We start from the raw sequence: 27,530 nt of genomic DNA, 5'->3' as shown, positions 1-27,530 counted from the left end.
GACAGGGCAAGTGTGATTTAGAAGTAGTGGTCCCAGTGAGTCAGATTGCAGGGAGTACCTAGGTCTTAGCACCAAAGGGCGAGTCTCTCGGCTCCAAGAACGTAAAGTGGGTGGTATTCCCCCGGCCTGTAAGACTGGGTGAGTTTTCCCTCCTGGGCAGTATGTTCTCGTAGCTCCCTGTGCCTCTGCTGTTGTGCCAGTTCTTACACGGAAGTGTAACTGTTGCTGGTTTAATTATTTGCCTTCCCATCTAGGTTGTAAGCCCCCTGAGGGCAGGGACTGGGTATAACTCAGAGCTGTAGCCATGGTGACCAGCACAATGCCTGGCAGATATCTATGCCTGGGAAGTCTAGGTGCTTCATAGACATTTGTTGGATGAACAAATGTATTAATTTTGTCAGTGAGGCAGTCAGGGCTCTTGAAAGTCAACAGGTTTGGACAGAGGCTTAAATCCAGGCCTCCTGTTTGCTCAACCATCATGCTCCCTATAACAGGTGGTGCTGGCTCAGAATGTTTGGGATGGGTTCTTTCAGTTGGCTCCCGTGGGTCCCTGGAACCAGGGCCAGAGCCGCAAGCATGTTTGTTTCTTGCAGGCGTCTCCTGGAAGGACAAGGTTGCAGACCTTCGGTTGAAAATGGCCGAGAGGAACGTCGTGTGGTTTGTGGTCACTGCCCTGGATGAGATTGCGTGTGAGTGCTCTGGCTTTACTGTTTGGGCATGTTACCCGGTCTCTCCCTTGGTTCTCTGGGAATCTGTGTGTTTGTGCAGATCAGCTTTCTGAGTGGCCAGGGAATAAACAAAAGACTTATGTCACCAAATGGGTATATGATGCACCAAGTAGGATGGAGAAAGAATTATAGAGGATGGGAGAGGGGAATGTAGCTTTGCCCAAAGTGGTATTACAGCCAGGGGCTGATGTTAAATCTATGGTGGATGTCCACCTCTGAGCAGTCTCTTCAGGACTGGGACACCTCTGAGGAAGGACATTCCTTCCTAACACTTAATGTCTGTCAGTATTTGTGTGTCTGTCAATATTCATGTGTCTTTATAGCTGTAGAAGTGGCTCCATAGGAGATATTTTTTTCTCTGTACTTTTTCTGTAGGCCACTGTGTTCTTCACAGTGAGAATGTTCTAGAAATATTTCTCTTTTTAAAAAATTTTTGTTTTTATTTACTTATTTAGAAAGAGAGAGAGAGAGAGCAAGCAAGGGAAGGGCAGAGAGAGAGGGATAGAATCCCAAGCAGGCTCCACACTGTCAGCGCACAGCCTGATATGGGGCTTGAACTCATGAACCATGAGAACATGACCTGAGCCAAGATCAAGAGTTGGAAGCTTATGGGGCACCTGGGTGGCTCAGTTGGTTAAGTGTTGACTTTAGCTCAGGTCATGACCCTGTGGTTTGTGAGTTCGAGCCCTGAGTCGGGCTCTGTGCTGACAGCTCGGAGCCTGGAGCCTGCTTCAGATTCTGTGTCTCTCTCTGCCCCTCCCCTACTCGTGTTCTGTTTCTCTCTGTCTCTGTCTCTGTCTCTCTCAAAAATAAATAAACGTAAAAAAAATACAAATAAAAGAGTTGGATACTTAATTGACTGAGCCACCCAGGCGCCCCATGTTCTAGAAATATTTGTACCTCAGAAAACTCAGGAACTATAAATATTTTTCACCAGCTTTTTTGATACAATAGCAGTTTCTGAATCTTTAGATCTTAAACAACCTGCATGCAATTGTTTAGTACCTGTCATCCTCTAGAACCTGAAGGAATCTTGGTGAATCTTCCTGTTCCATCTTCCTTTTCTGACTGGGTTTGACCCAGGGTGACTGAGAAGAGGCACTACCTCATTTTTTAATTTTCTCATTAGAGGAAGAGACCCTACTACACAGTGTCCTATGTCTCCAGTCCCCAGCCCCAAAACTTTGTCAGATACCAGTGATACTTGACATGTGTCAGTGACTTATATCCTTAATTAATTAATAACCTTGACATCAGGGAAAATAACATACATAAAATTAATTTCTCCCTTTGGTTTTAAGAAAACACATTCCCATTGTGGAAAACCTGGAAAATGTAGAGGAAGTAAAAAGAAAAAGAAAAAAAAGCACCTATAATTTTGTTACCCAGAGATCATCACTGTTAATATTTGGTGCGTATATAATTTTGAAGCTTGATTTTTTCCAAAGTATCAGCATACTTTAAGCATATATAATCGTAACTTAAGTAAATATAAATATCCCATCATATGGTTGGTTATACCATAATTTACTTTACCCATTCCCTTAAGGATGACCTTAGGTTATTTTTGATTTTCTCATGATTTTATTATGATGCCGCCATCAAAATCTTAGTGCATCAAAATCTGTGTCTTGGTTTCTGATGATTTTCTTCTATTTCTGGTTGCTTTCAGGGGTGGTATTATGGGTTAGAGGGTGTGCACGTGGTAGGCCTTTGGACCCATCTTGCCATTTACCTGCTAGAATTGTTTACAGTGGATAGGAATATGCCTGTCTTGCCACACCCTTCCCAGTCCCAAGTAGTGGCATTTTTATTTTTTTAAATTTTATCAAAAAATTTTTTGTAATGTTTATTTATTTTTTGAGAGGGAGAGAGAGAGAGAGAGAGAGCAGCAAAGGGGCAGAGAGGTAGAGGGGGACAGAGGATCTGAAGCAGGCTCTGTGCTGACAGCAGAGAGCCTGAAGCAGGGCTCGAACTCAGAAACTGTGAGATCATGACCTGAGCCGAAGTCAGGCAGACACTTAACCGACTGAGTCACCCAGGTGCTCTGGTACTGTCATTTTTAAACTGCTCGTCTGATAGGTAAAGCTTCATTGCTTTGTTGTGAGAAGCCATTATTTTAAAATAGACGGAGAGCTTTTCTCACTAGGAGTTTTTAAGTACTGTATTCTTCAGGAGAGCAAGCATTAGGCATCTGGAAGCTTTGAGACCCTAGCTATTCTCTCTGCTGGCCACTTTAGTTTTTTAAACATACAATGATCTCCCCAGACTTTAAACATACAGTGATCTCCCCAAACACCTTTAACACTGGCTGTAGGTGGGGCCTCCACTCCAGTTCGGTATCATAGCTGACCCTTGGGTGGGCTCCGATATGGGCTTCATTCTTGGGCTTAAAAGCCACCACCACTCACTCCCTGCTTTTGTTCCTCTGCTGGGAAGCTCCGCCTCCTCGGGGCTCCTTGACTCTTAGCCGGAGGGCCTTGTTGGGCTCCCTCACCATCCTGGGTGGGTCTCAGTCTTTCTACCCCAGGACGTTGTTTGCTTCAGAAGGGAGAGAGTGCTTGGCTCCTTTCCCTTTACTTGGGAATGCCAGTTTGCTGCAGCAAGGCCGGGTCTGGCAGGTCACCACCAGGGGGACAATTTCAACTCTTTGGAGGGTAATCCTCCTGTTTTTTGACTAACTTCCATTCTGTTCCCGGGACAGCAATATGGTAGCATAAGAAACAGTTTTGGTGCCATCATTTGGCGGGCATGAGCGACTGCAGCTCCAAGTGGAACCAGGAAGTGGGGTTTCCGGCTTTTCTGAGAGATGCCACGGAATCCTTCCATGGAAGCCTTCCATGGATGTTGAAGCGTTTCCCTCCCCCTACAGGCTCTCTCTTGTAATCTCAAGTCAGGCAAGTGACGGGGCTTTTATTTATTTTTTTTAAGGGCTGTTCAATCTCCGAGGATCAGATGTGGAGCACAATCCGGTGTTTTTCTCCTATGCAATCATAGGATTGGAGATGATCATGTGAGTGTTGGGCCACACTGGAAAGTCCTTCCTTCCTCACAGCTCCTCAGATTCCCCGTCTCCCCTTGCTGGTCGACCCCGTCACTACCTGACGTCCCGCTGATGCACTGCTTTTCTTCTGCTTTCTCCCTTTCCCGCTCCTCTTTCCTTTCCCTTCTTGTCTTCCTTAGCAGCAGGTATTTTTTTTACATCCTGCCTCTCTCTTAATCTCCCAAATACCTTGAAATCTATGAAAGTCTCTCTAGTACTAGAAGATAGGAAAAAAACCAAACAAACCAGGCAGGACATCAGAACAAAACCAGAATGAAGCTATTTCACAAAATTCCTGCTGCAAAGTCTTGGTCAGGCCACACACTTGATTCTAAATTTTGTAGCAGCCAGTGCAAAGGGATGTACAGGTCTCAGTTATACAGTCCTGGGTCCATAGTTCAAATAAACCCAGGCATTTGGAAGGTCAGAAATGACACCGGAAGCCCCCCCCCCCCCCCCCCCCCGTCAAACTTTATGTATTAAAGCATTGCTTGTGGCCTTCCTGCAGTTGTTCTTTTATTTGGATGGCTCTTTATTCAGATAACATTTATTAAGTTGATAGGGTCTCTATTGGGTGCTAGGGTGAATGAGACAGGGTGCTGGGCTGGAGCTGGGGGATGAATGTCTCTTCAGGGGCTTCAGGGCATGTAAGTGGGCACTGACTTGTCAGTGGGATGGGTATGGATGTTACAGGAGGGGCCTGACCTAAACTTGGGCATCAGAGGAGACTCTTGGGGAAAGTAATATCGAAGCAGAGATCGAGGGCGCATGTGCGTTGGCTAGGTGAGCGGGGAGTGAAGAGAATGGTGGTCTAAGCAGAGGGCATGACGTTTTCAGTGGCTCTGGGCAGGAGAGAGCACGCTGCCTGAGGAGGGCCTGGAGTGGTTCAGTGTGGTGGGAACATAGAGTGTGAGGCCGGAAGGTGAGCAGGGGCCACATAAAGGAAGGCCCGTGAGCGGTGTCCAGGAGCTCGGACCTTTATCCTGAGGACACTGGGGAGCTATTGAATGACTTTTTTCACATGATCAGGTTTGTAAATCATAAAGAATACTATGGTTGGGAAAACTGTGCTGGCTGGGGCAAGACTGGATGCAGAGACCAGTTAGGAGGCTCTGGTGATAATCCAGCAGAGAGATGGGGGCAGCCTGAACCTGGCTGGTGACTAGGCAAGGCCACGGTCAAAGCTGGACAGATTTGATCAGGATTTACACTGTAGGCCCAAAGATCTTAGTGGAGGGATGGGACAGTGTCCACGTCCTGGCTGGGGGAATGGAGTGGATGGTGATAACATACACGGGGATAGGGACACAGTTTGGGGAGCAGGATTTGAGAAAGGAATGGGGAGGAAGGGGAACTGCTTGGTTTTGGTTGCTAGAAGGTGGAGCCTGTTGTGTTATGTGTGGATGTGTGCTTCCCCCCCCCTCACTCACGTGTCCTCCTTTTTCTGTCGCCTCACCCCTGGCCCCTCTGCAGGCTCTTCATTGATGGTGACCGCATAGATGCCCCCAATGTGAAGGAGCATCTGCTTTTTGACTTGGGCCTAGAAGCCGAATACAGAATCCAGGTGCTTCCCTACAAGTCCATCCTGGGCGAGCTCAAGGCTCTGTGTGCCAATCTCTCCCCAAGGGAGAAGGTGTGGGTCAGCGACAAGGCCAGCTACGCCGTAAGCGAGACCATCCCCAAGGTTGGTAGCCCTGCTGAGGCCCATCCAAAGTCGGCCACATTCCAGCTGCCAGCCCCTTCCCAGTTCTGGCATCATGCAGCTTTGTCTTTGAAACAGAGGTTGTTTTGGAAGATCTCGGGGACTGATTGTCAGATCAGAGATGTCCTCTCCCTAGATGAGCCCTTTGGGCTAGAGCCATGTTGAGAGTCTGAGGGCCCTTAGAACTCATTGAGTCCTGTGTTGTCCAGAGTGTGGCATGAGAGTAGATTTTAGGTGGTATATACTAATACTTAGGTTTATTTAAATATTCTCTGTTTTAAAAGCAATTCAGCATATACTAGAAAAAATATTTCTAGTATTTGAGACCATGATGATATAAAAATTGTTTCTTAAGACAGAATTTAACAAACTAAGTTGATTTGAAGATGGTCTAAAGAGGGGCGCCTCCTGGGTGGCTCAGTCGGTTGAGTGTCCAACTTTGGCTCAGGTCATGATCTTGCCGTTCGTGAGTTTGAGCCCCATGACAGCTCAGAGCCTGGAGCCTGCTTCAGATTCTGTGTCTCCCTCTTTCTCTGCCCCTCCTCTGCTTGTGCTTTCTCTCTCTCTCTCTCTCTCTCTCAAAATAAATAAACATTTAAAAAAACATTTTTTAAATAAAGATGGTCTAAAGAAAAGAAGTAAGTAAAGGTCTAGAGGGCTGGCAGCCGGTGTAAGAGCTGTGTAGGTGGTAGGAGAACTCTGGGAAACACTACTCTGCGTGTGCTCCTCCCCCACCACGTTTTACAGCCAAGGAGACTGGAGGCCCAGAGAGGCTTGGGAAGTTGGGGACTTGTTGAAAGTCAAATGATAGTGATACCCCTGCCCTTTACTCAGCCCCTGTTGGGTTATTCTAAGCAGTGAACACCTGTCCTCTCATTTTAACTAGGGCCCAGGGCATGACTGGAATCCAAGCCACCTTGGAATGTAGCCTTTTCGAACATCCTGTCTGGAGCCTCTGGCTGCCAAGTGCCCTTTAGCAAGCCCAGGGGTCTCCTCTCTTCTCCATCCTGGAAAGAGCCCAGGCCTGGCCCACGGAGACCTGGCTTGCCAGTACGCCCTGCCACTCTCACACTGTGTGACACTCATCTGCTCAGAGATTTGTTTCCTTGACCTAAGTTAGGGGACCATGCCTGCCTTCTCTGTTTCATGAGGGCTATGCACGTAGGAGCGAGGGAATAAGGAGCCTAGAAGGAATGAAAGCCTTTCAACAAGCTCTGTGCGAGTGCGAGGTGATCCTAAACCCCCCTCCCGGAGTGCAGGGCTGGCCTCTGACTCGTTCTCATTGGGAAGGGTCTTCCCCAGCCCTTTACGATCAGACCGTGAACAGTAGGTGATTTGTGATCCCTGAGCAAGATGGGAAGGAGCAGGAGCCCTCCCTCAGTCCTGTGTGTCCCCAGTGGGAAAAAGCCTCCTTTGTGCTTTTTCAAGAAAGGGGTTATTTCAGTGAAGTTTTGATCTGTGAATGGACTCTGACCATGACCATGGAAGCTTGAAAAGCAGTGTCTTCCTGATGGCCGGCAGCCAGCAGTGCCAGAGAGCTGAAGATGTGGGGGACAGAAGAAAAATAATCTTGTTTGATGTACTTTACCTTTTGGAAGCGTTTGAGCCCCTCTCGTCGTGCTCAGAGTCATCAACCAAAAGGGGCAGGACTTCAATCCCCAGGCACAGCTGCATGGGTCCTGAATGGGAGCTCTTCACGTGACCTGTCTTGATGTGCTGGGTGAAGAGGTGATTACCTTGGTCTTGGGTGAGTGGAGCCAGACTCAGTTTCCCATACTACGCCTTTTGCCCCTAGGATCATCGATGCTGTATGCCTTACACCCCCATCTGCATCGCCAAAGCTGTGAAGAATTCTGCCGAATCAGAAGGCATGCGGCGAGCTCACGTGAGTAAAGCAGCCGGAGCAAAGGGGGCGTGTATGGTGGTTGGAAGGCCCAGTCCCTCACCTGCTGTGTGGCTTTGAGCCTGGCACAAGGTCGGAAATTTTTTGAGCCTTCCAGCGTTAGTGAGAAAATGAAGTAGAATACTCAGTGGGCTAGATCTTTATAAAGTACAATGTATAACACAAAAAAGGCGACGACGACGATGATGAGGATGATGGAGAAGAAGAAGGTGATGCCTCTTAAAAGGCCCAAGGTATGTTTCAAGGTGGGTCTAGAAAGATTTGAGGCCCACAGATGGCATTTGCCAGTGGCTTGTCTTTCCTGCCTCTGGAGGGCAGGAGTGAATCCACTGAGGGATTTGCCTTTGCTCTCGGCAGGCCCTTCCCTGGTTGTGCCCGATGGGTCCGGCTTTCTCAGAACCACATTAGGGCTGGGCACTGAATTTGCCCAGCTGATTTTCAGTAATAACTTAAAAAAAATTGTCTCTATTCTTTGCACAGATTAAAGATGCTGTTGCCCTCTGTGAACTCTTTAACTGGCTGGAGAAAGAGGTTGGTTCTTCGTCTTGTTTTAACACATGGATGTAGATTATTCAGAAGTTCTCAACATGCGATTCAAACCGTGGCACCTCCATGCTCTGGTGACCACGAGGTGTAAGGTCTTGATCTAATTTTAGTCCTTACTTTTGGTAGTTCTTTCTGGAAATTTGGTGTGTGTGTATTTAGAAGTTTTTTTTTTTTTTTTTTTTTAATTTTTTTTTCAACGTTTATTTATTTTGGGGACAGAGAGAGACAGAGCATGAATGGGGAAGGGGCAGAGAGAGAGGGAGACACAGAATCGGAAACAGGCTCCAGGCTCTGAGCCATCAGCCCAGAGCCTGACGCGGGGCTCGAACTCCCGGACCGAGAGATCGTGACCTGGCTGAAGTCGGACGCTTAACCGACTGCGCCACCCAGGCGCCCCGAAGTTTTTTTTAATTGTAGAAAATAGTAACACAGATGAAGACAGAATTTCCTTCACAGAGAGGATCCTTTTTGGGTCAAGGCATTGTCTTATAACTGAGTGGAATTTCATTATGAGGAAAAATGACTCACAATAATATTCTAGGCAAGCTGATTATATTAAGAGAAAAAGATCTTTGTGTACTTCAATTTAAGACTTAAAACTTTTTATTTGATAGTAAATTGACTCTTGGCCATTAGTTTCTTGCCCTTTCATTCCTTATGGTTGACAGCAGGAGGATTTCTTTGTGTCATTACTAAACAATCACATGTTCCCTTTAAATATTATATAAACAATTATTTATTTATTTATTTATTTTTACGTTTATTTATTTTTGGGACAGAGAGAGACAGAGCATGAACGGGGGAGGGGCAGAGAGAGAGGGAGACACAGAATCGGAAACAGGCTCCAGGTTCTGAGCCATCAGCCCAGAGCCCGACGCGGGGCTCGAACTCCCAGACTGCAAGATCGTGACCTGGCTGAAGTCGGCCGCTTAACCGACTGCGCCACCCAGGCGCCCCAACAATTCTTTAAAAGTAGCTTAAACTGGAAGAAGGGTATCACCCTGTGTGTATTTTATTCTCTCTGGCTATTTTCCTTCTGTGTAAGTTTTACACATCTCTCAATGTATACATACGATTTTGTATTTTATTTTATTCCGTTAGCACCACAGCGTGAGCATTTTCCATGTGCTTTGAGGCCTTAAAAAAAGGATCCAAATTGTAAAAGCATTGTGAGGTGACAGATGGTAGCTACAATTGTGGCGAGGATAGCATAAATAGAGATGACGAATCACTGTGTTGTGCACCTGAAACTAACATAACACTGTGTGTCAACTATACTCGAATAAAAAAAATTTAACAAACAGAAGGATCCAAGCAGAGAGGTTGCGTTTAGTGGTTAGACCAATTTGCCATTGCTCCTATTTTCAGGTGTTTAGATCCTTTTTAATTTTCTGGCCGTTATTAATCACCCTGTAATAATATCTTTCATTTATCTTCTTTACGTATTTAGGATGACTTTCGCAGGACAATATCCTAGCAGGAGATGGTTTTGAATTTTTCAACTTAGATGGATTAAGTTTGGGGAGGTTTTAGGGTATAACACTGGGGCAGAGAGTTAAGTGAAAAACTGAAAGGATAGAAACCCTTCTACTTTAATTTTTTTTTTAATTTTTTATTTATTTTTGAGATAGAGACAGAGCACAAGTAGGGGAGAGGCAGAGAGAGGGTGAGACACAGAATCTGAAGCAGGCTCCAGGCTGCTGTCAGCACAGACCCTGACACGGGGTTTGAACTCACAAACCGTGAGATCATGACCTGAGCTGAAGTTGGATGCTTAACTGACTGGGCCACCCAGGGGCCCCTAAACCCTTCTACTTTAGATTGCTTTGGTAAGAGTCTTAGAAAGTTCCCTCCTTGTTGAAGACAAGACCTCAGCTGTGTCCCATAGGTTGGACAGCCAGGACATGGGAATTGAGGAAAAAATAAGCTTTTAATGCATCCCTTTTAACATGTAATAAACACGTGAATTTATCACTCCAGATGACTTATGAGCAACTTCCTTGTAGGTGCCCAAAGGTGGTGTGTCGGAGATCTCAGCTGCCGACAAGGCTGAGGAATTTCGCAGGTACGGATCCGTGTGCGCAGGAACCTTGTGGTCATTTCTTTGGCAACTTAAATGAGGCTGAGAGGGCCCTGATTGCTGACACAATAAGATTCTGGAAGCCGCTGTGCTCTCTGTGTCTTTCTGTTCCAGACAACAGGCTGACTTTGTGGACCTGAGCTTCCCAACGATTTCCAGTACGGGACCCAATGGCGCCATCATTCACTACGCGTAAGGCATGCGGAGGAGCACGCTGCCTGGCTTTGCTGCTGCTTCTGCACAGGAGCCTGAGCAGGGGAGAGACATTATTTTACCAGAGGCCCCAGTGCCCACGCCCATGTTGTCTGTTGAGGCTGTTCTTATATGTGAAATGAGGTCTTGTTTTCTCTCAATCTCCCACTCTCTGCCTTTTGGGAGCCTCCACTTAGGCTCAGGTGTATGGCACTGACATTCTTCACGATGTAGTCAAATGGGTTGTCCCCATTTCCTTTCTGTGTCTACAGAAGCTGTATTCATAGCTCTTGATCATGGTGATCAGTGTTTGTCTTTCTTGATAATGGCAGCCATCTTGATGCAGAAGTCCCGACATCTTTGTGAGCTCCATCACTCCATACCAAAAAACTTATCTTCCCTCCTTGTGGGTTTGGCACCCAGCCTATGAGGCATTTTAGCAGATGACCTATAAGAGCCTGTGGACTCACAGAGCTGAGCATTCCCTGCACTGTGAGATGGGAGGGGCACTGATAAGTTTAGGGCTGATCTGTCTGTGGAGATGGTGGGAAATGGAACTTGGCTTGGTTATCGGGCTTCAGCTTTCAGAATTGCCCAGTTGAATGGATTTGCCTTGTGTTGGACATTCTGAGTTCTTTGTTCCATGTCTGAGGTACACAGTCTGGGGGAAGATCACTTGGTCTGTCTCACTGGGCTGTACTTGGGCAGAGATTCACCCCCACCCCCTTTTAATAGTTGCTTTTAGAGCTTTTAGTCTTGGGGCAGATTTTGAAGCTGTGTGGGAGACAGTCACAGCTGTGATTGTGCAGCTCTCTCGTATTAATGCTTCTGTTCCAAAATTAAAATATCAAAAGGACTCCAGTTTTTGTCTTATGTTTAATTCAGGTGATGAATTTCTTGGCTGGATACTATCCTAGAATTTTACATGTAATTAACACATTAAAAAGAACTCCGATCAAATGGGGGAGAAGCCTGCTTCTACTTTGGCATGTTTTCACAATGGGCTGCTGGAAGCCTGTTGAGAAGCAGGACGTTGCTTCCATGTCTGGTTGTCTTTTTCAGTCGTTCGGCCCAAGTAGCCACTGATGCCCGTAGTGCTGGAGAGGGGGTGGTGCCTGGAAATGAAGGAGTCCTTCTCTCAGCGGCAGGGCAGAGACTTGCAGTGCTATTATTCGTTGTAGCATTTCCCAGTGCAGTGACACTGTCTGGAAGTGGCCTGGGGAAATCAGATCACTTTTTAAAAGCGCTTCGTGTTCATTTAGAAAAAGTGCTTTGGCGTAAGAACATCGTGATCTACTTCATTTCCCAGTAAAAATCCCTTTAGTTTTCCTCCCAAATTGAGGAATTTACCTCCTGCCTGTCTGGTGGCCTAGGAAGCAAGTGGGGAGGCTCCTGATGGGGTCAGGACTGAGGGAGTTACATGGAGGCTGAGGCCAGGGCCTGGGACCCCCACACCCAGAGACAAGTGACTCCTGGCTGCTATATTCCCAGTTCTGAGGACTCTAGCTTGGTCCTGCTGCATCTAATGATTATTATTTTTGTAACTTTTACAATTATTTCATGAACATCTTTTTTGTTCCAAGCACACATGGAGCTAGATATAAAGAGATATGTTGTTCTTCCTTCTCTTGATCTCTTTATCCAGTTGGGGAGATAGGTCGACTGGGTCTTTGACTAGTTCTAGAAGATTAAATTATTTGGAATAATTAATTTAGTTGGTAACTTTTAATTTTGATATAATTTCAGACTTAACCTAAGTTGTAAGAATAGTATAAGAAACTCTTATTTGTCCCCCTCCCAGATTCAGGAAGTGTTTACATTTGTGGACTAATTAATTTTTAATTAACTTTCTTAGGCCAGTCCCTGAGACGAATAGGACCTTGTCGCTAGATGAGGTGTACCTGATTGACTCGGGAGCTCAATACAAGTAAGTGAACTAGGGCTGCCGTAGAACTTGACGATGTTGGGTCAAAGCAGTTGAATAGGGGGCAAGCCACGCTCCAGCCGAGAGCACTCAGCTGAGACTCCCACTCTGCACCTGCCGCTAATGGACTCGTTCCCGTGTCTTGTCCTTTTTTTCCACCCATGGTTGAAAGAGCCCAGTGGTGACTCTTCCCACAAAAGACTGTTTGATAGGAATGTTTAGTTCTTGGCTGAGTGTTGTTAAATACTAAATAAATAACTGAAAGCAAGTTTTCAAAACCACTGGAAAGGCTTCTGCTCTAGCTCATAAACCACCTGCTAGCTCTCTGGACTTGTAGTGGCCTCAGGGCCTTGGGAGGTAAGGGATTAATTTTGAATGAATGAATGAGAAACTAGGTTGCCCCCAAATTTCTGAATTTTCGTCTTTATATCTTGCTCCTTTTCACACTTATCCTCTAGAAAGTTTCTCAGAGGAGAACCCAAGAGTTGGTTGGGTCTCAATGTGGAAGCCATGAGAGGGAGCTGGAACAGGTGTTGTCTGCATGAAGAGGGCACGAGCAAGGCCTTTTAATGCTCCATTCCCACTGCAGTTGGGACCATGGCTGAGGGGGAGCCTGATCGTTAAGTGAGCTCCGCCCCGTGCATGGAAACCACAGCCTAGCCTTGGGACACATGGGTTGGTATTCATGATAACAGTCTAGAACTGAGGGTGTTGAGATTATTTGGCTACTGGTGTAAATTTTGGTTCACTTCTAAATTTTAGCAGGATTCTAGAAGTTATCCTTTCTGTGTCACAGGTATGGATTAGTGTGTTCTAAGAGATACCTTTGAGTATTTTTAGGGTTCATTCCTTTGTTGTCCTGATGGGAGGAATTGGAGGTTGGCTCTTTCTCTCTTTTCTTTTTCATGTTTACTTTTGAGAAAGAGAGAGAGGAGCATAAATGGGGGAGGGGCCGAGACAAAGGGGGGATGGAGGATCCTAGACAGGCTCTGTGCTGACAGCAGAGAGCCAGATGCGGGGCTCAAACTCACAAACTGTGAGCCAAAGTCGGACGTTTAACTGACTGAGCCACCCAGGCGCCCCGGCCCTCCTTTGATGGAAGCAGCCTCCTGTTTACTTTGTCCTCTTCCCCCTCGTTTATGACCCCAGTGACAGCGTCTCCCATGAAACAGTCCTCGCATTGTGCGTGTCAGGGCCTGACGAGTTTACTCTCGGTACATGAGGCCATCCTTGCATTCCTACTTTGTCTCATTCAGTTTTTTTAAGCGACTTTATTGAGATATACTTCACATACCATACAGTTTACTCACGTTAAGTATACAATCATTGGTTTTTAGTATATTCACAGAATTGTGCAACCATCACCACAAGCAATTTTGAAACATTTTCATCACCCTTAGAAAAAAACCCAATTCCCATTAGCAGTCACTTCCCATTTTCTCCTACCTAGGAAACCATTACTATACTTTCTCTCTACGGGTTTGCCTATTCTGGGCATTTTCTATCAATGGAATTATATATAATGCATGGCTTTCTCTGTCTGGCTTCTGTCTTCAAGGTTCATTCATGACCTAGTGTGTGTCAGTACTTTATTCCTTGTAATTACTAAGTAATATTCATTGTATAGATACCACATTTTGTTTATTCATTGATAGCCATTCAAGTTGTTTCTACCTTTTGGGTTTTATGAATAATGCTGCTATGAACGTTTGTATACAGGTTTTTCTTATTTTATTTTAATTTATTTTTTAATTTACATCCAAGTTAGTTAGCGTATAGTGCTGTAAGGATTTCAGGTGTAGATTCCAGTGATTCATCCCCTATGTGTAACACCCAGTGCTCATCCTAACAAGTGTCCTCCCTAATGCCCCTTACCCATTTAGCCCATCCCCCCACCCACAACCCCTCCAGCAACCTTCAGTTTGTTCTCTGTATTTAAGAGTCTCTTATGTTTTGTCCCCCTCCTTGTGATTTTTGCTTCCCTTCCCTTATGTTCATCTGTATATAGGTTTTTAGATTTTCACTTCTCTTGGGCATTTACCTGGGAGTGGAATTGCTGGGTCATGTGGTAACTCCATATTTATAACCTTTTAAGGAGCTGAAGATTACTTTCCAAAGTGGCTGCACTATTTTACGTGGCCACCAGCAGTGGCCTCACCTACCTCATATTTGAGCAAAAGCTTATTTGGAGTGAAAACTAATTTGTTCTTTCTTCTGGAAAGGGATGGAACCACAGATGTGACACGGACCATGCATTTTGGGACCCCTACAGCCTATGAGAAGGTAAGGTGGAGCAGAAAACTTGAGAGGGCCTCTCTGCTTTCGTAAGAGCATTGCTTTTATGAAAAGGAATTGTGTAACTAAGTAAAATTTGTATGTGGGATAGTAAAATAGCTCATTACTGTGGAGTCAGGCTTATCTGCTTTATGATGTCCATTTAATTAATTACTGGAGACATTTTAAAAGCATTCTGTCTGCTAAGGTCAAGGAACTCAGATTCAAGTTTAACAGCATCAGTAGTATTCTCTTGAGTCAGGAAATCTCTAGGGATGGGAATGAGGTAGTGAAGTGTACGTTTTTTACAAACAGCATCTAGATTTGGTTCTGAAAGCCACCCCCTTCTTTTTTCAAGTTCAGCATTTCCATTTATAGGCTTAGCTGTAGGAACCCTCTGAAATGATATACACTGCTCAGTTTTTGGTCTGTCTGGCCTGGAAAGGAGGAGATAGCAGTGAGGTAGAGAGATGTGCACCAGGAGTCTAGAGTCTGGACTTGAGGTCTTCTCTGCTGTTTACTGGCTCTGTGACCCTGAGTAAAGCACACAGACACATCCACAGAAATGGGGATAAGAGTACCTGCCTCCAGGGCTGGTTGTAAAGGTTCCATGAACCTTGCAAGTTCCCGGATCAGTCACTACCTAGTGAATGTTGGTTGATTCTCAGTGAATCTGTTTTTCTGGGAACTTCTGCGGGAAGTTTATCCAAGGAAGAGAGTTTCAGGCAGTGCAGCAGAGCAAGCTTCATACTTCAGGTCCTGTGCCTCATCTGTTTGTAGGCATGAGCACCTCAGAGGAGTTTGACCTTGGGTCCATATACCTTTGGTGTGACTCTTTTTGTTCTGGAGAAACAATTCCAGACCAGACTGAAGAGTATGGGTTTAGTCCTAACTCTGCACCTTACCAGCAAACCCCTAACCTTCCAAGCAGCACTTTCTTCATCCAGGCAGTTAGGGATAACCCCTGAGTATAACATTGGTCAGGGCACAGAGGCCGAAGCAGGACCGCCTGGCTTCAAGGCCAGATGCTGCTGCTTATGAAGTGAGCCACCCAGCATGCTGGTTAATCTCTCTGTCAAGTGAGGATGACCACAGCATCTCCATCATGAAGTGTGGGATTAAATGATCAGTGTTTACTACCATGCCTGGCACAGAGGAGTCGCTCGGGAAATGTTAGCTGGCTTCACCAGTACTTTCTCCTACTTTCCCAGGCTTTCTCGTGCTCAGAGTATATTGGAATGTTCATTACCAGGGAAGGATCTGTGGGATCATGTCTCTGACAGTTCTCTTTTACTCAATTTAATTTCAAGATTTTCTGGAAAATTGGTCCTATGACCAAGCTTTTTTTCCACCAGATTTCTTTTCCTTTTCACTCTGATTTTCTCTGTGGTATTGCTAAAAGCCTTCAGAAGCAAGGTTTTCTGAACTGCTGGAAAACTACAGGACTAACACCTCTGTCCCGGTTCTGCAACACGCCCCCTGGGTTTTCTTTGGCAGGAATGCTTCACATATGTCCTCAAGGGCCACATAGCTGTGAGCGCAGCCGTTTTTCCAACTGGAACCAAAGGTAGGTGGTTCCTTCTGTCATGTGACAGGCTGGTTCTTGTTCAGACACCAAACGTGTCTAAATGTGAGTGGAAGAACATGTCCTTTCTTGTCGTGTCAGCCCCAGTCCCTTCAGGCCCGTCCAGGGCAGGTGGGTGTGCCGCAGGAAGTGAGTCTCCTGGACCCGCTGACTGAGCTCAGAGGGCCTCCCAGGGAGCAGGCTGAGGTTTGGGCTTGATGTCGGCTGTATACCTCTCTCCTGACCACTTCAGGTGTCGGATGACACATAAAGGTGGCTGCCAGGAGAGTGCAGCCGGGCGTGAAGGCCTCAGGGCCCAAGCGGAAGTTGGTGCAGCCTCCTTCTGCCCTGCAGTGCTGGGCCAGGGCCTCCTGGTTGGGATCCTTGTCGGGATTTATTTTACTGGGAACCTGACTTCAGATATATGCCAGTTTGCTTGAGGACCGATGGATGGGGCACTGGACAGGGAGTTGACAACACCTGGACCTTGAATCTTAGATGGAGCCTGCACTCATCTCCCTGGGCATCCCTTTTATTGCAGTCTGGTTTTAATCCTGAAACCTCCGGGTCCCAGAACTGGGAAGGGAATGTCCCTATCGCCAACACCCTCAGCTGCTGCCGGCGGCCGTCCCCTTGCTGGCTTCGTGGACAAACAATCGTCTGGCTGATTGGCTGGGGAGCGGCCGTCCTCGGGAGCTCTGATTGTTAGCTCTTCCTTGTGCCAGGTTGAAATCAGAACCCTCCAGTAACTTTTACACGCTGGTTTCTGTTTCACCTTCTGGAGCCAAACATAATAAATCTAATCTCTAAAGTGCTTTGCAAATTGAAAAAGTACTGGACAAATAGCATCAAGTGGTTCTTATGTGTCTTTCAGGACACCTTCTTGACTCATTTGCCCGCTCAGCTTTATGGGATTCTGGCCTGGATTACTTGCACGGAACGGGACACGGTGTTGGGTCTTTCCTGAATGTTCATGAGGGTCCTTGTGGCATCAGTTATAAAACGTTCTCTGATGAGCCGTTGGAAGCAGGCATGATCGTCACCGACGGTATGTGTCCCTCTCACCCAGTGCATGCATGGATCTCTGAGCCTGTTTGAACACTCTCTGTTGTTTCTTATACTTAATTATTTTAAAGTAAATTAGATATACTTTCCCCCTCTTGTCTCCTTGAATTAAGAACAACTTTTTATGATTGTAAAAGTGACACGTGTTCATTTTAGAAAAAGTGAGATGGGGAGCACCTAGGTGGCTCAGTCGGTTAAGCATCTGACTTCAGCTCAGGTCATGATCTTGCGGTTCGTGAGTTCGAGCCCCGTGTCAGGCTCTGTGCTGACAGCTCGGAGCCTGGAGCCTGCTTTGGATTCTGTGTTTCCTTCTCTCTCTGCCCCTCCCCTGCTCACACACTCACTCTCTCTCTCTCTCTCTCTCAAAAATAAATAAACGTTAAAAAAAAATTAGAAAAAGTGAGACAGTGGAACAGCATATGGAAGAAAATGAAAATCATTTGTAATCCAGCCATCCATAGGAAATGCTACTTAATATTTTGATGTATTAGCTTTTGGTCTTTCATATGTGTATATATCTTTTTTCTAATCATTCAGATTATACTGGACATAGTGTTTGTATTCTGCTTTCTTAATGTACTTCCTTTTCCCACGTCATTAACAGATCTCTGTGAATATATTGTAATGCGTGCATCATTATGGCTTATGAATATGCGCTGTGATCTCTGTGGTGGATCCTGTTATTGTACTCAGGGACTTCAGAACCTTCCTTTCTGTTCCTCGAAGACCTATTGAAAGTGGCCATGTGGGAGGAGGAGGCATCTCTGGGCTCTTGGGCCTGGATTGAGGGGACTGTTCACCTGTTTCCTCTCCCCCTCCAGGGTGGGGCTGTCATCCCAGGAGTGGTCATGTGCACGTTCATCATGGGCTGCTTCTCATTTCTGGGTTTGGTGTCTTTTAGAGCCAGGGTATTATGAAGATGGGGCTTTTGGAATTCGCATTGAAAATGTTGTCCTGGTGGTCCCTGTGAAGACCAAGGTAGGTAGTTATGTATTTATTTATTGTAAAATTTTCATTATTTCCTAATGAGGGAAGATAAAGATGTTTGTTTTTGGAGCCAAGAGTGTGCCATTTTGGAGCTGAAATGGAGTTTCCTTCCCATAGTGGAGAGTTTCCTAGAAATCACTCTCCTCTGCAAAGCCAAAAAGAAAATTCTTCATGAACTGGGACCCAGAACTGGAATGCATGGAGCCCCAGGCAGGCCCCTGCTGGATGTGATTTGGGTCTGAGTTTGCTAGAGGCAGCTTCTTGTCATGATGCTTCCTCTACAGGGGCGGGGGGTGGGGGAGGTGCTTGTTTAAAGGCCCCTCCCAGACCCCAGACCCAGAGCTGGGGCCAGGAAACTATATTTTCAACAAATTCCCTAGATGATTTTTATTGGGTAAACCTGAGGAGCCATGAGTTATACTGTGGGTCAGGCCCCACAGGCTGGCGAGAAGATAGGTCCGGTGCCCTGTAGAGGACAGGGGCTCCTCCTTCTCCCCATCACTGTTACAAGAGGATGCAGGGCGTCAGGTGCTAGGCTTTACCTAGAAGACCTGCTTACTCCTCTTCTGTGAGTGACTGGAAATCAAACAGTTGGAGAGAAGTGGCTTCTTAAGCCTGCAGGGATCTGCATGTTGAAGTCACTGTCTGTGAGAGTGACTTCTCTTCTCACTCCCAGAGGCCTTGCCAGGAACAGAGACCCAGCGTGCCCTCAGGTGCCGTGGCCATTCCGTACTATGTAGGATGGACAAACCTGTTATGTGTCACCTGATGAGACTAGCAGGTCAGGACAGGCCACGCGGTTAACTGTTAAATAAAAGTGGTGTCGGGCACTTATACGCCGTAGAGTCTTGAGAACCAAAACCAGTGATGCCTCTCATCCAGACACCGCCATGTTGTTTCCTTACTTCTCCATCACTGTGGACATTAGCCTGTGGACCTGCTGCTGAGAGCCCCTTGGCTTCTGATGGCTGCTGTTTGCACAGCGGAGCAGCTTTTGGACAGTCGCGTCAGCTGGGTTCATCGTGCCTCCTGGGCCGATTGAAAATGCTCTGACCCCTTCTTGGTTCCCAGTCACACCTGGCCCTGAGGGGTGGGCCTGGCTGGCGGGAATGACCTCATGGTGGTTCATTGTGAGAGGGAGAAGTAAAAGCTTCTGTTTTCTTCTTTTTCCAACAGTACAACTTCAATAACCGGGGAAGCCTGACCTTTGAACCTTTAACTTTGGTTCCGATACAGACCAAAATGATAGATGTGGATTCTCTTACAGACAAAGAGGTAATGAGGGTGGCTTGGAGGTGACAGAGTGGAAGTGGGGGTGGGGAGCTACCTTATGCTCTCTAGTCTGTTCTCACTTTGTAATTGAGAGGTCTGTGCCACCTGAGTCTGAAGATTCTAGGTCTCCTGTGGTCTGTAGGTGCTTTTCCTGTATTTGTTGGCTCTCCAGGTAGGGGTCCTCCCTCCACTACTGTGGGGCTGTAAGGTTTCGTGAGCGGGAATAATTTGCCATTGCTTTCCATGAGGGCAGGAGCCATATCTGTGCTGAGGCGTGTTTAGCAAACCGTGGGCCATGTGTCTCCCCTGTGGGAAGCCAGATGGGTGGAAGGGCCTGTTGGCCATTGCGCATACCAGATTGTTTTCTAATGTTGAATGAAACATTAAGGGCATGAAAAGCAAAGTCTATTGTCATATGCCCAGTTTCCACACAGAAAGGAGAGAGGTGGTAGCTACTATTCCGGTCACTCTGGGCTGTGAAACTCTTCACAAAGCTAGGAGCACAATAGTGCTCACCTGTCAAGCTCAGAAGGAAACAGGTCTTGAAACCCCTTCAAGTCCTCTGGTGGGTCCCCAGGCCCACACGGCCAGGTGAGGTGACAGGCACCAGGACCTGGAGTAAGCCTTGAGGGATCAGGCCAGGTGATCAACATCAGAGCAGAGAGGGGTCAGAGACAGGGCAGGAATGGTCAACACTGGACAGACAAAACTGCTCCCAAGCCAGGAAGACAGAAGTCAGAAGGACACAAGTTCCAGAGCAGGGTAGGTGGTCAGAAGTCCCTGCAAAGGCAGATGATTGATGGGAGCCAAAGTCAGGACAAGTGTGGTAGGTTCTATAGGAATACGTTTTTATCACTCAAAGCAGCCACTGACCCCACTCCAGGGACCTTGAAGTGCCTCTTTAGGCATCCTCAGTGGCATACACCTAGGCCTCATGCTCGGCCCTGGAGAAAAGTGCCTCAGGCTTGAGGAGGCCCCTTCTATTGGACTGTGGGATGGAATTCCTGCAGGTAGAAGCCTTTTCTCCCTCATCCAGCTCACAGATGGGTGACAGAAAATGTCATCTACCTCCTGCTTAGTGTGGACATCTGTGCTTAACTGTCAGTGCCCTTGACCCGCCAGACATTCCCACTCGCAGCACCTAAACGAGTCCTACTGATGTGGTTGTAGAGGGTGCTGGACAGGACACAGCCTGTTAGCAGCAATGTCAGCTGTGTCTGTGGCGGGAAGAGTCCCTCCAGCATTGTAGGGGTCTTTTCCAGCCTCTGCAGGGGATGGCTAACGTGAAAGGGGACAAGAACACTAGGTGGGCATGGAAGCCACCCTGCTTAAATCCTTTGTGACCACAGGAGCCACTGTCTCTTACCGTGGCCTTGGGTACCGCTTCCAGGGTCTTAGCGAGGGACTGTTCAGTAATAAGTCACTTTACTCTTTTGGAAGACCAAGGCCGTGGCTTCCTACCCTGTACCCAGGGTTTGCAATCCTTGCCGTCTAGATAAAATGAACTAATCAGGAGGCATTTCTCCCAATGACGTTCTGCTTTATCCAGGGAAATAGTGCATGAAGAAGGTTGAGTGAGACCATTCTTCTTTGAGGGAGAAAGAGTTTTGTTAACCTCACAGTCCACCCCATGACATTGGACGTAGACCAGTGGGTTTTTTTTTTTTTTTTTTAATGTTTATTTATTAGAGTGCATGCGCGTGTGCACATGAGCGGGGCAGGGGCAGAAAGAGAGGGAGAGAGAGAATGCCAAGCAGGCTCCACGCTGTCAGCTCAGAGCCTGATCTGGTGCTTGATCTCACAAACCGTGAGATCCTGACCTGAGCCGAAATCAAGAGTCCGACATATAACTGACTGAGCCACTCAGGTGCCCCCAGTGGCTCTGTCTTAATCTGTGGTTCATTACCATACCTTGCATAGCCAATTCACTGAACTGTTCCTTCTGTCAATTTTTATAGGGCAGATAATATCTTCTTACCCTTAGATCATAAGCAAGTTTCTACAGATAACAGTAGATGTACTTAACATACCAGGCAGAGTACATTTATTATCTCTTTTGGCCAAAGAACATCTTTCCATATACCACTTAATGAATCTGGGGCTTCGTTCTGTCTGAAGGCACAGTAGTACCCCACAACCAGATTCTGTCCATTTGGCTTTTAAAATACTTGGTCACGCCCTTTCCCGTCTCCCAAACAGACTGTCTTAACAATTACTTTAGGGGCTTTTTGGGTTCGGTCTTGTATTCCCATCACTTGTCACCAGATGGCAGCTGAGGACTTTGCTCGTGAACGTGGGCAGCGGCAGGTTTTCAGGGCCTTAGGGAAGTTGGTCAGGCCTCACGGAGGCTGTGTGCACAAACTGAAAGGGTTTTGGGAGTTTCCTCCTGGCCCCGGGGTTGGCCGCTTTGGACTGCGGGCTGTCTTGTAGCCCTGCCCGGCCTCACTGCTGACCCATAGCAGTTGGCTGGCTGTTGACACCCTCCCCCGCTCCCCAGCTCCAGCAGGAGCTAGTAGGTTCTTATCGGTGGGGAGTGGAGCCCTGGCGGGGTCAAAGCCAGGTGGCAATACCACTGCATCTGTGTGCCCATCTGGACCCTGAGCTGGTGTTTGGTACCTGGTGCAGACTGTAGTCCTGAGGCCTGTGCTTCTGTAACCCCACTGCCTCCCCAGGTGGTGTTTGGCTCATTACAACAACTGCGTGGTGGTGGTGGTAGTCTCTCCAGCCTTGCTGCGGCTGAGCGTCTGGTCAGACCCACTTCCTGGACAGTGGAGAGAATGGGTGGCTGTCCTCTGGGTAGAACTTGCTTCCCTCCAGCCTTCTCACCGCCCTGCCCCAGAGGGGAGAGTTCACCCTCGTGTGGCTGCAGAACTTTGGCCCTCAGGTCTTGTGGATCAGACCTCCTTCCTCCTTACGTCTTTTAAAAAATCTCCTGAGGCGGTGGCCACATTCAGTTGAGTGTTGGAAAGTTGAGCTCCCCACCCCACCCTGTGGCGCCACAGTCCTTGGCCACCCAAGGTTTTGGGTTCATCTAGACAGCCACACTCACAAGACCCACGTGCGCTCAGCTGATTCTAGTTTATTCAGCTTTGTCAGCGGACTTAGGACAGGAAAGCCCGTGTGTTGGTGGGACACCTTCACGTGTGTCTTGTAGCAGGAATCTTAGCAGCCGTCTAGGGTAGGCACCCTTCCCCTCCGCTGCCACCCAGAGATGGCCCAGGTGTACGGGAATGAGGCCACATGGGTGAGTGAAGGACCCACCAGACCCCCCTGCCCATCCCTCTTATGATGTCCTGTGCGTATGGTTTCCAGGGGTCCTGTTGAGAGGATACCTGGTTACAGGTTACTCTGCACTCAGGGAAGCCAAGGCCGTGACTTGCTCTCAGGTGTTTACTGCTCCTTCAGTCATTGTCCACATGCTGTATGTAGACTGTTCTAGGAGCATTTTACCATAAGCGATGTGGCCTTGTCCTGTCGATTTCCAGGGAAATAGAGCACAAAGAAGTCACTTGTCCCTGAATGCATCTCTGCTCTCAACTTGTGATCTCCGCACATGGGCCACGCCTCTCCGTTTGCCCGTTTAGCCTCTGGGAGAGGTTTGATGGTGAATACCACATTCTTCTTTCTCCCCTCTTGCAGTGCGACTGGCTCAACAACTACCACCTGACCTGCAGGGATGTGATTGGGAAGGAATTGCAGAAACAGGGCCGCCAGGAAGCCCTCGAGTGGCTCATCAGAGAGACGCAACCCATCTCCAAACAGCGTTAATGCCTCCCTGGTTTTTGTTTTTGTAAAATGCTCTGAGGAAGGGAAGAAACCTGGCGGATCCCTGCCATCTGTCCCCTTCCCTCTCCTTCCTTAGTTCCCCTTTTTACTTTGAGATTCTAAGAAGAACTGAAAATCTTCTGATCCTCTTTGATATTTTCTTGCAAACACTCAATCTTTTATGATTTTTTAAATTGTTGAGAACGAGCCGAGAATAAAATTGCTGCACCAGAAGGAGGATCCCCACAAAGCCAAACGCCGATGCGGGGAGATGCCCTGATCAGCCGCAGTGAGTTGTCTGGCTGGTGATGGTGAAGCACTGAGCGCTTGCTCTGGGGTGGCCAAGTTTCAGGTGCTAGTACATTATTCATGATCACCTTGATTCATGAGACTGTATTTATGATCAGTGAATAAAATGTCAAAATGTGCTTTGTCTCGGCTGGCTCTTTCCTCACAGCACTGTCCACGCTGCGTGTTAGGCGAGCTCATCTCCAGGGCTGGTGGCCTTTGGGGCAGGCGTTTTCCAGATAGACGGTCCCCTTTGAGGAGTGATCCCTGGCCTCCGCACATATTGTCTGACTTAATTGTAAGCCTCTCTTGCTTTTCTCTAGGAAATCCAGTGTTTTGGTGAGTATACTGTCGAAAGTGAGTCTTCCATGGTCTACCCTGTAGCATACGTTGTGTGGTGTCTCCCCCATAGCGCCTCAGTCCTCATGTCTCGTCACTTGTTCACAGTGTTCTGTGGCAAGTGCCTGCAACTCCCCGTCCTTGGGCTTTCTCTCTCTCTCTTTTTTCAAAAAATTTTTTATTTATTTTTGAGAGAGAGAGAGAGAGACAGAGTGCAAGCAGAGGAGGGACAGAGAGAGGGGGAAACACAGCATCTGAAGCAGGCTCCAGGCTCCGAGCTGTCAGCACAGAGCCCCACACGGGACTCGAACCCACGAACCGTGAAATCACGACCTGAGCTGAAGTCTGACGCTCAACCGATGGAGCCACCCTGGTTGCCCCAGTTGGGCTTTCTCCTGTGTGGGGCAAGCTTCCCAAAGTCTGCAGAGCTAATGCCCCCAGGGCCTCAGACCATCGTGATTGGGCATGGAAGGACAGACCTCTTCAACCCTTGGCTGGGATGTCTGGGGTGTCGTCTATACTGTCTTATGGGGTTGCTCAGCGGGATGAAGCCCCACTTCCCACCATGGTAACTTGTTCTAGGACCCTTTATTTTCTTCCTTTCCTTTGGTTTGACTTTCCCTTTCTCCCACCAGCATTTCCTGGGGCCATCCCCCAATAAACCATTGACATGCATGTCCTTGTCTTAGGGCCTGCTGTTTGAAGGAACAACCTAAGACATAGGCTGGAGATGCAGCTACTAATCTGCTCTATATTTCCTCCAACTTCTTTCTTTGTGCTCCGTACTCAGTAACATGTAGGATGAATATATGTGTATGTAAGAATATGTATGTAGAAACTAACATAACTGTGTGTCAATTATACTTCATTTAAAAACAAGTGAAAAAAAGAGATAACCGTTTCCAGTCTGAATTTAACACTGAACATTAGAAATGGAAACCTTTTGAATTGACAGTGTTGTGTACATACAACCTAAATGTAGTTTTTAATCTGTTAGAAAATTGCAGTTGTGTTTATTTTGATGGATTAATTAGTAACTTCCAAAAGTACGTCTTCCTCTTCTCTACTATCAAGATGAGATTATCAGTTCGAAACTCGAATTTAAGTTCTCTGAAACTGAGGAAAGTTTTTTTTAATATGTGAATATTTTCTGCTTATGAGTTTATGATTTTAATATCTGAGAAATGTTATAATTAACCTCCTTAATCATAAAAAAGAAAATGTATATGCACGCATATGCACACATACACACATCATGCACAAACATTGGGTCATTCTATACCTATTATACAATTTGGTTTTTTAACTTGGGAGTATATCCAAATTGTTTTTCCATATTAGTGCACATACATCTGATTAGTTTTGATTATGTCATTGTATGGCTGGTTCTTTTTAAAACTAGTTTCATTAAATCTTAAACCATATCTTGGATTTGGATGGCTTTGAAAGATGAATAAATATAAGCATATTTCGGACATTTCACCAAAGCGTGGTTGGCAATGTCTGTTACTTTCTCCAGCTGGGGAAACAGAAAATGAAATGAGCTAATCTATTTTTACCATTCAGAACCAGGGTGCCAGCCTAGGAAGTTTCACTGATAGGATGGGCCGAAATTGACAGAATGTCTGAAAACACTTGCCAACATTTCCAGTGTCCCTCCTCCCGTCTTTTCTCTCGAGGACCATTGATTCCAACGTGCTATGTGGGAAAAAGCAAGATACACAGCTAGTTCTCAGGTTGTATTTGTGATGTGGCTTCCCAGTAACAGGATGTATTTTGATCCACCAAAGATCAACTCTTAATTGTGTTTGTTTCACACATACAAACTCCTATTTCTATGTCCCATAGGATTGGACTTGGAAGAAGTTTCTCCTTAAACGATAGGATGTATTAATCATGTTTCTCCTCCATCATCCCTGTAAAAGTCAGAAGACCTCCCCTTTAGAACTCAGACTGTTGTCTCCTCCCAGACCCCAAAGGTTTCCCTCTCTCAAGAAGTGGGAGCTGTGAATTGCAGTTGAATTGGAGTTTAAACAGACCGTAACTCAAGTGTGACGGCAACTCCACCGTTTGTTCATCGGGCTGTTAAGCCTGTCACTTCCCAAAGCAGCCTCAGAGCAAAGTTTGATTTAATTGGCTCGAGCCCAAGAAGCAAAGTTTCCTGGTGCCGGGTGCCTGGAGCGTCCTGCCTGGATCTTCATGTCTTGGCATTAAGTCCAAGAGACAAGATGAGGTGAGCTGATCCCAGAAATCTGGAGAACCAGAATAAAACCAGTGTGCAAGTGCTCAGAGGGAAGAGGAGCTAAAATGTGGATCAAAGGACTCTTTTTTTTTTTACTTTCAAATACGTGATAAAAACCAAAAGGTTGGGTGTAAAAACAGGCAGCAGGCTAAATTTATGGAATAATTCCTGGGAAGCTGATTTTCTTTTTCTTGCTCAGTTTATCCCCTGGTGAAATTTAATGTACAAGGTAGTGAGGATTTCAGGAAGGGAACAGATGTGGAGCCGACGCCATGGACACCCCAGGGGCCAGCTTCCCTCTGATAAAATAAATCCATCCACATCACTCGAACTGTGTGAGGGGCCTGTCCACCACCCAGCCCTTAGCGCTTGTGCAACCTGAGGGCCCGTCCTGGCATCGAGCTGCCTGACACTCACATCCTTCATTTCCCATCAGATAGGAGTGAGCAATTGTGCAAGGAGGCAAGGTTGTACCTGCGAGCCACGAAACACGTTTTGCCCTTGGTGTTTCCTCACAGGTGGGGGTTTATTCTGCAAAGACCAGAAGACTCAGCAGGAAGCACGTTGTGACCCCTTCCATGCAACAGCTTCAGTGCTGTTGGCTCCTAGGGGAGAGGCAGGGGGGCAGTGGGAGGGCTGGGGGCGGGGCTTGGCAGTTAAAGCCCATACTGTGGTTGCTGGGTGTGAGAGTAGTTGGGAGTACAGAGTAAGGATTAAATACACAGGATCGGCATTTAAAAACAAAAATGCAGATTTTGGTAAGGTGGCAGTTATGGTATAGGTTTTGGATCTTCCCACATCACTCCATAGAAACAGAATTTGGCTGGGATAGCAAAACTAAAACTCCTGGATGAGATCCACGCCAGATCTAGGTGACAAGCCCCACAAACCCTTAGTACGAGCAGGTCATCTGGTAGACCCAAGAACCCCCAAATGATGATCAGGAAGTTGAAATCGCAGTGAGCCAATTCGGGAGCGGCCGCTGGAACTGGGGGTGGTTTGCACACCCCAGTGGGTGAGTGGGAGGGACTTGTGGTGAGGCCTGCAGGGGCTGGAGCAGTCAATGTCCCAGGAACTTTAGGACAAAGTCCCGCGCTGAGGAGAAACTGCTGGGGACAGGATCCCAAAGGAAGTGGTGCAGGTGCAGGAGACACAAAGGAAAGCGAAGGTCCAGCCAGAGGGAACAGAGCCAGGACTTTGAAGGAAGTAAGTGCTGTATTTTTTAACACTTCACAAAATCAACAGGAAAGGAGGCTCTTGAGCCCTGAATGAAACTATCCTAGTTCAAGTCTCTTCCAGAAGTTCAGAAAAATGCATTTCAGCTAAAAATGGGCAATGGGAAAAAAAGATTAAGGTAAAGAGTTCTTGCAAACTTGCAATTGAAAAAATTTTTTTAAATGTTTATTTACTTTTGAGAGAGGGAGAAAGAGAGCGCAAGCATGAGTAGGGGAGGGGCAGAGACAGGGAGACACAGAATCTGAAGCAGGCTCCAGGCTCTGAGCTGTCAGCATAGAGCCTGATGCGGGGCTTGAACCCACAAACCGTGAGATCATGACCTAAGCCAAAGTCGGAGGCTTAACCGACTGAGCCACCCAGATGCCCCAAGTGTTCTTGCA

At 46.9% G+C, this 27,530-nt stretch overlaps 1 protein-coding gene across 1 annotated transcript in view; it reads left to right on the top strand.

Moving 5' to 3' along the window:
- The window catches only part of XPNPEP1 (X-prolyl aminopeptidase 1), a 58,715-nt gene extending 35,242 nt beyond the window's left edge, over positions 1-23,473 (top strand). Inside the window, exons 8-21 of the mRNA XM_047073414.1 lie at positions 594-689; positions 3,660-3,741; positions 5,245-5,455; positions 7,269-7,358; positions 7,857-7,907; positions 9,929-9,987; positions 10,117-10,194; positions 12,050-12,121; positions 14,341-14,401; positions 15,890-15,959; positions 16,831-17,004; positions 17,923-17,999; positions 19,185-19,283; positions 22,920-23,473. Coding sequence (XP_046929370.1) covers positions 594-689; positions 3,660-3,741; positions 5,245-5,455; positions 7,269-7,358; positions 7,857-7,907; positions 9,929-9,987; positions 10,117-10,194; positions 12,050-12,121; positions 14,341-14,401; positions 15,890-15,959; positions 16,831-17,004; positions 17,923-17,999; positions 19,185-19,283; positions 22,920-23,048 — 1,349 coding nt within the window. The 3' untranslated portion in view covers positions 23,049-23,473. The remainder of the gene's footprint in view (positions 1-593; positions 690-3,659; positions 3,742-5,244; positions 5,456-7,268; positions 7,359-7,856; positions 7,908-9,928; positions 9,988-10,116; positions 10,195-12,049; positions 12,122-14,340; positions 14,402-15,889; positions 15,960-16,830; positions 17,005-17,922; positions 18,000-19,184; positions 19,284-22,919) is intronic.
- The last annotated feature ends 4,057 nt before the right edge of the window (positions 23,474-27,530 follow it).

The sequence above is a fragment of the Lynx rufus genome, unplaced genomic scaffold, assembly GCF_022079265.1.
Source record: "Lynx rufus isolate CCGP_SWC_20201006 ecotype Redwood Valley unplaced genomic scaffold, mLynRuf1.p SCAF_11, whole genome shotgun sequence".
Taxonomy (NCBI): Eukaryota; Metazoa; Chordata; class Mammalia; order Carnivora; family Felidae; genus Lynx; species Lynx rufus.
The sequence above is the reverse complement of the archived record's forward strand: the minus strand, read 5'-3'. Positions and strand labels throughout refer to the sequence as shown.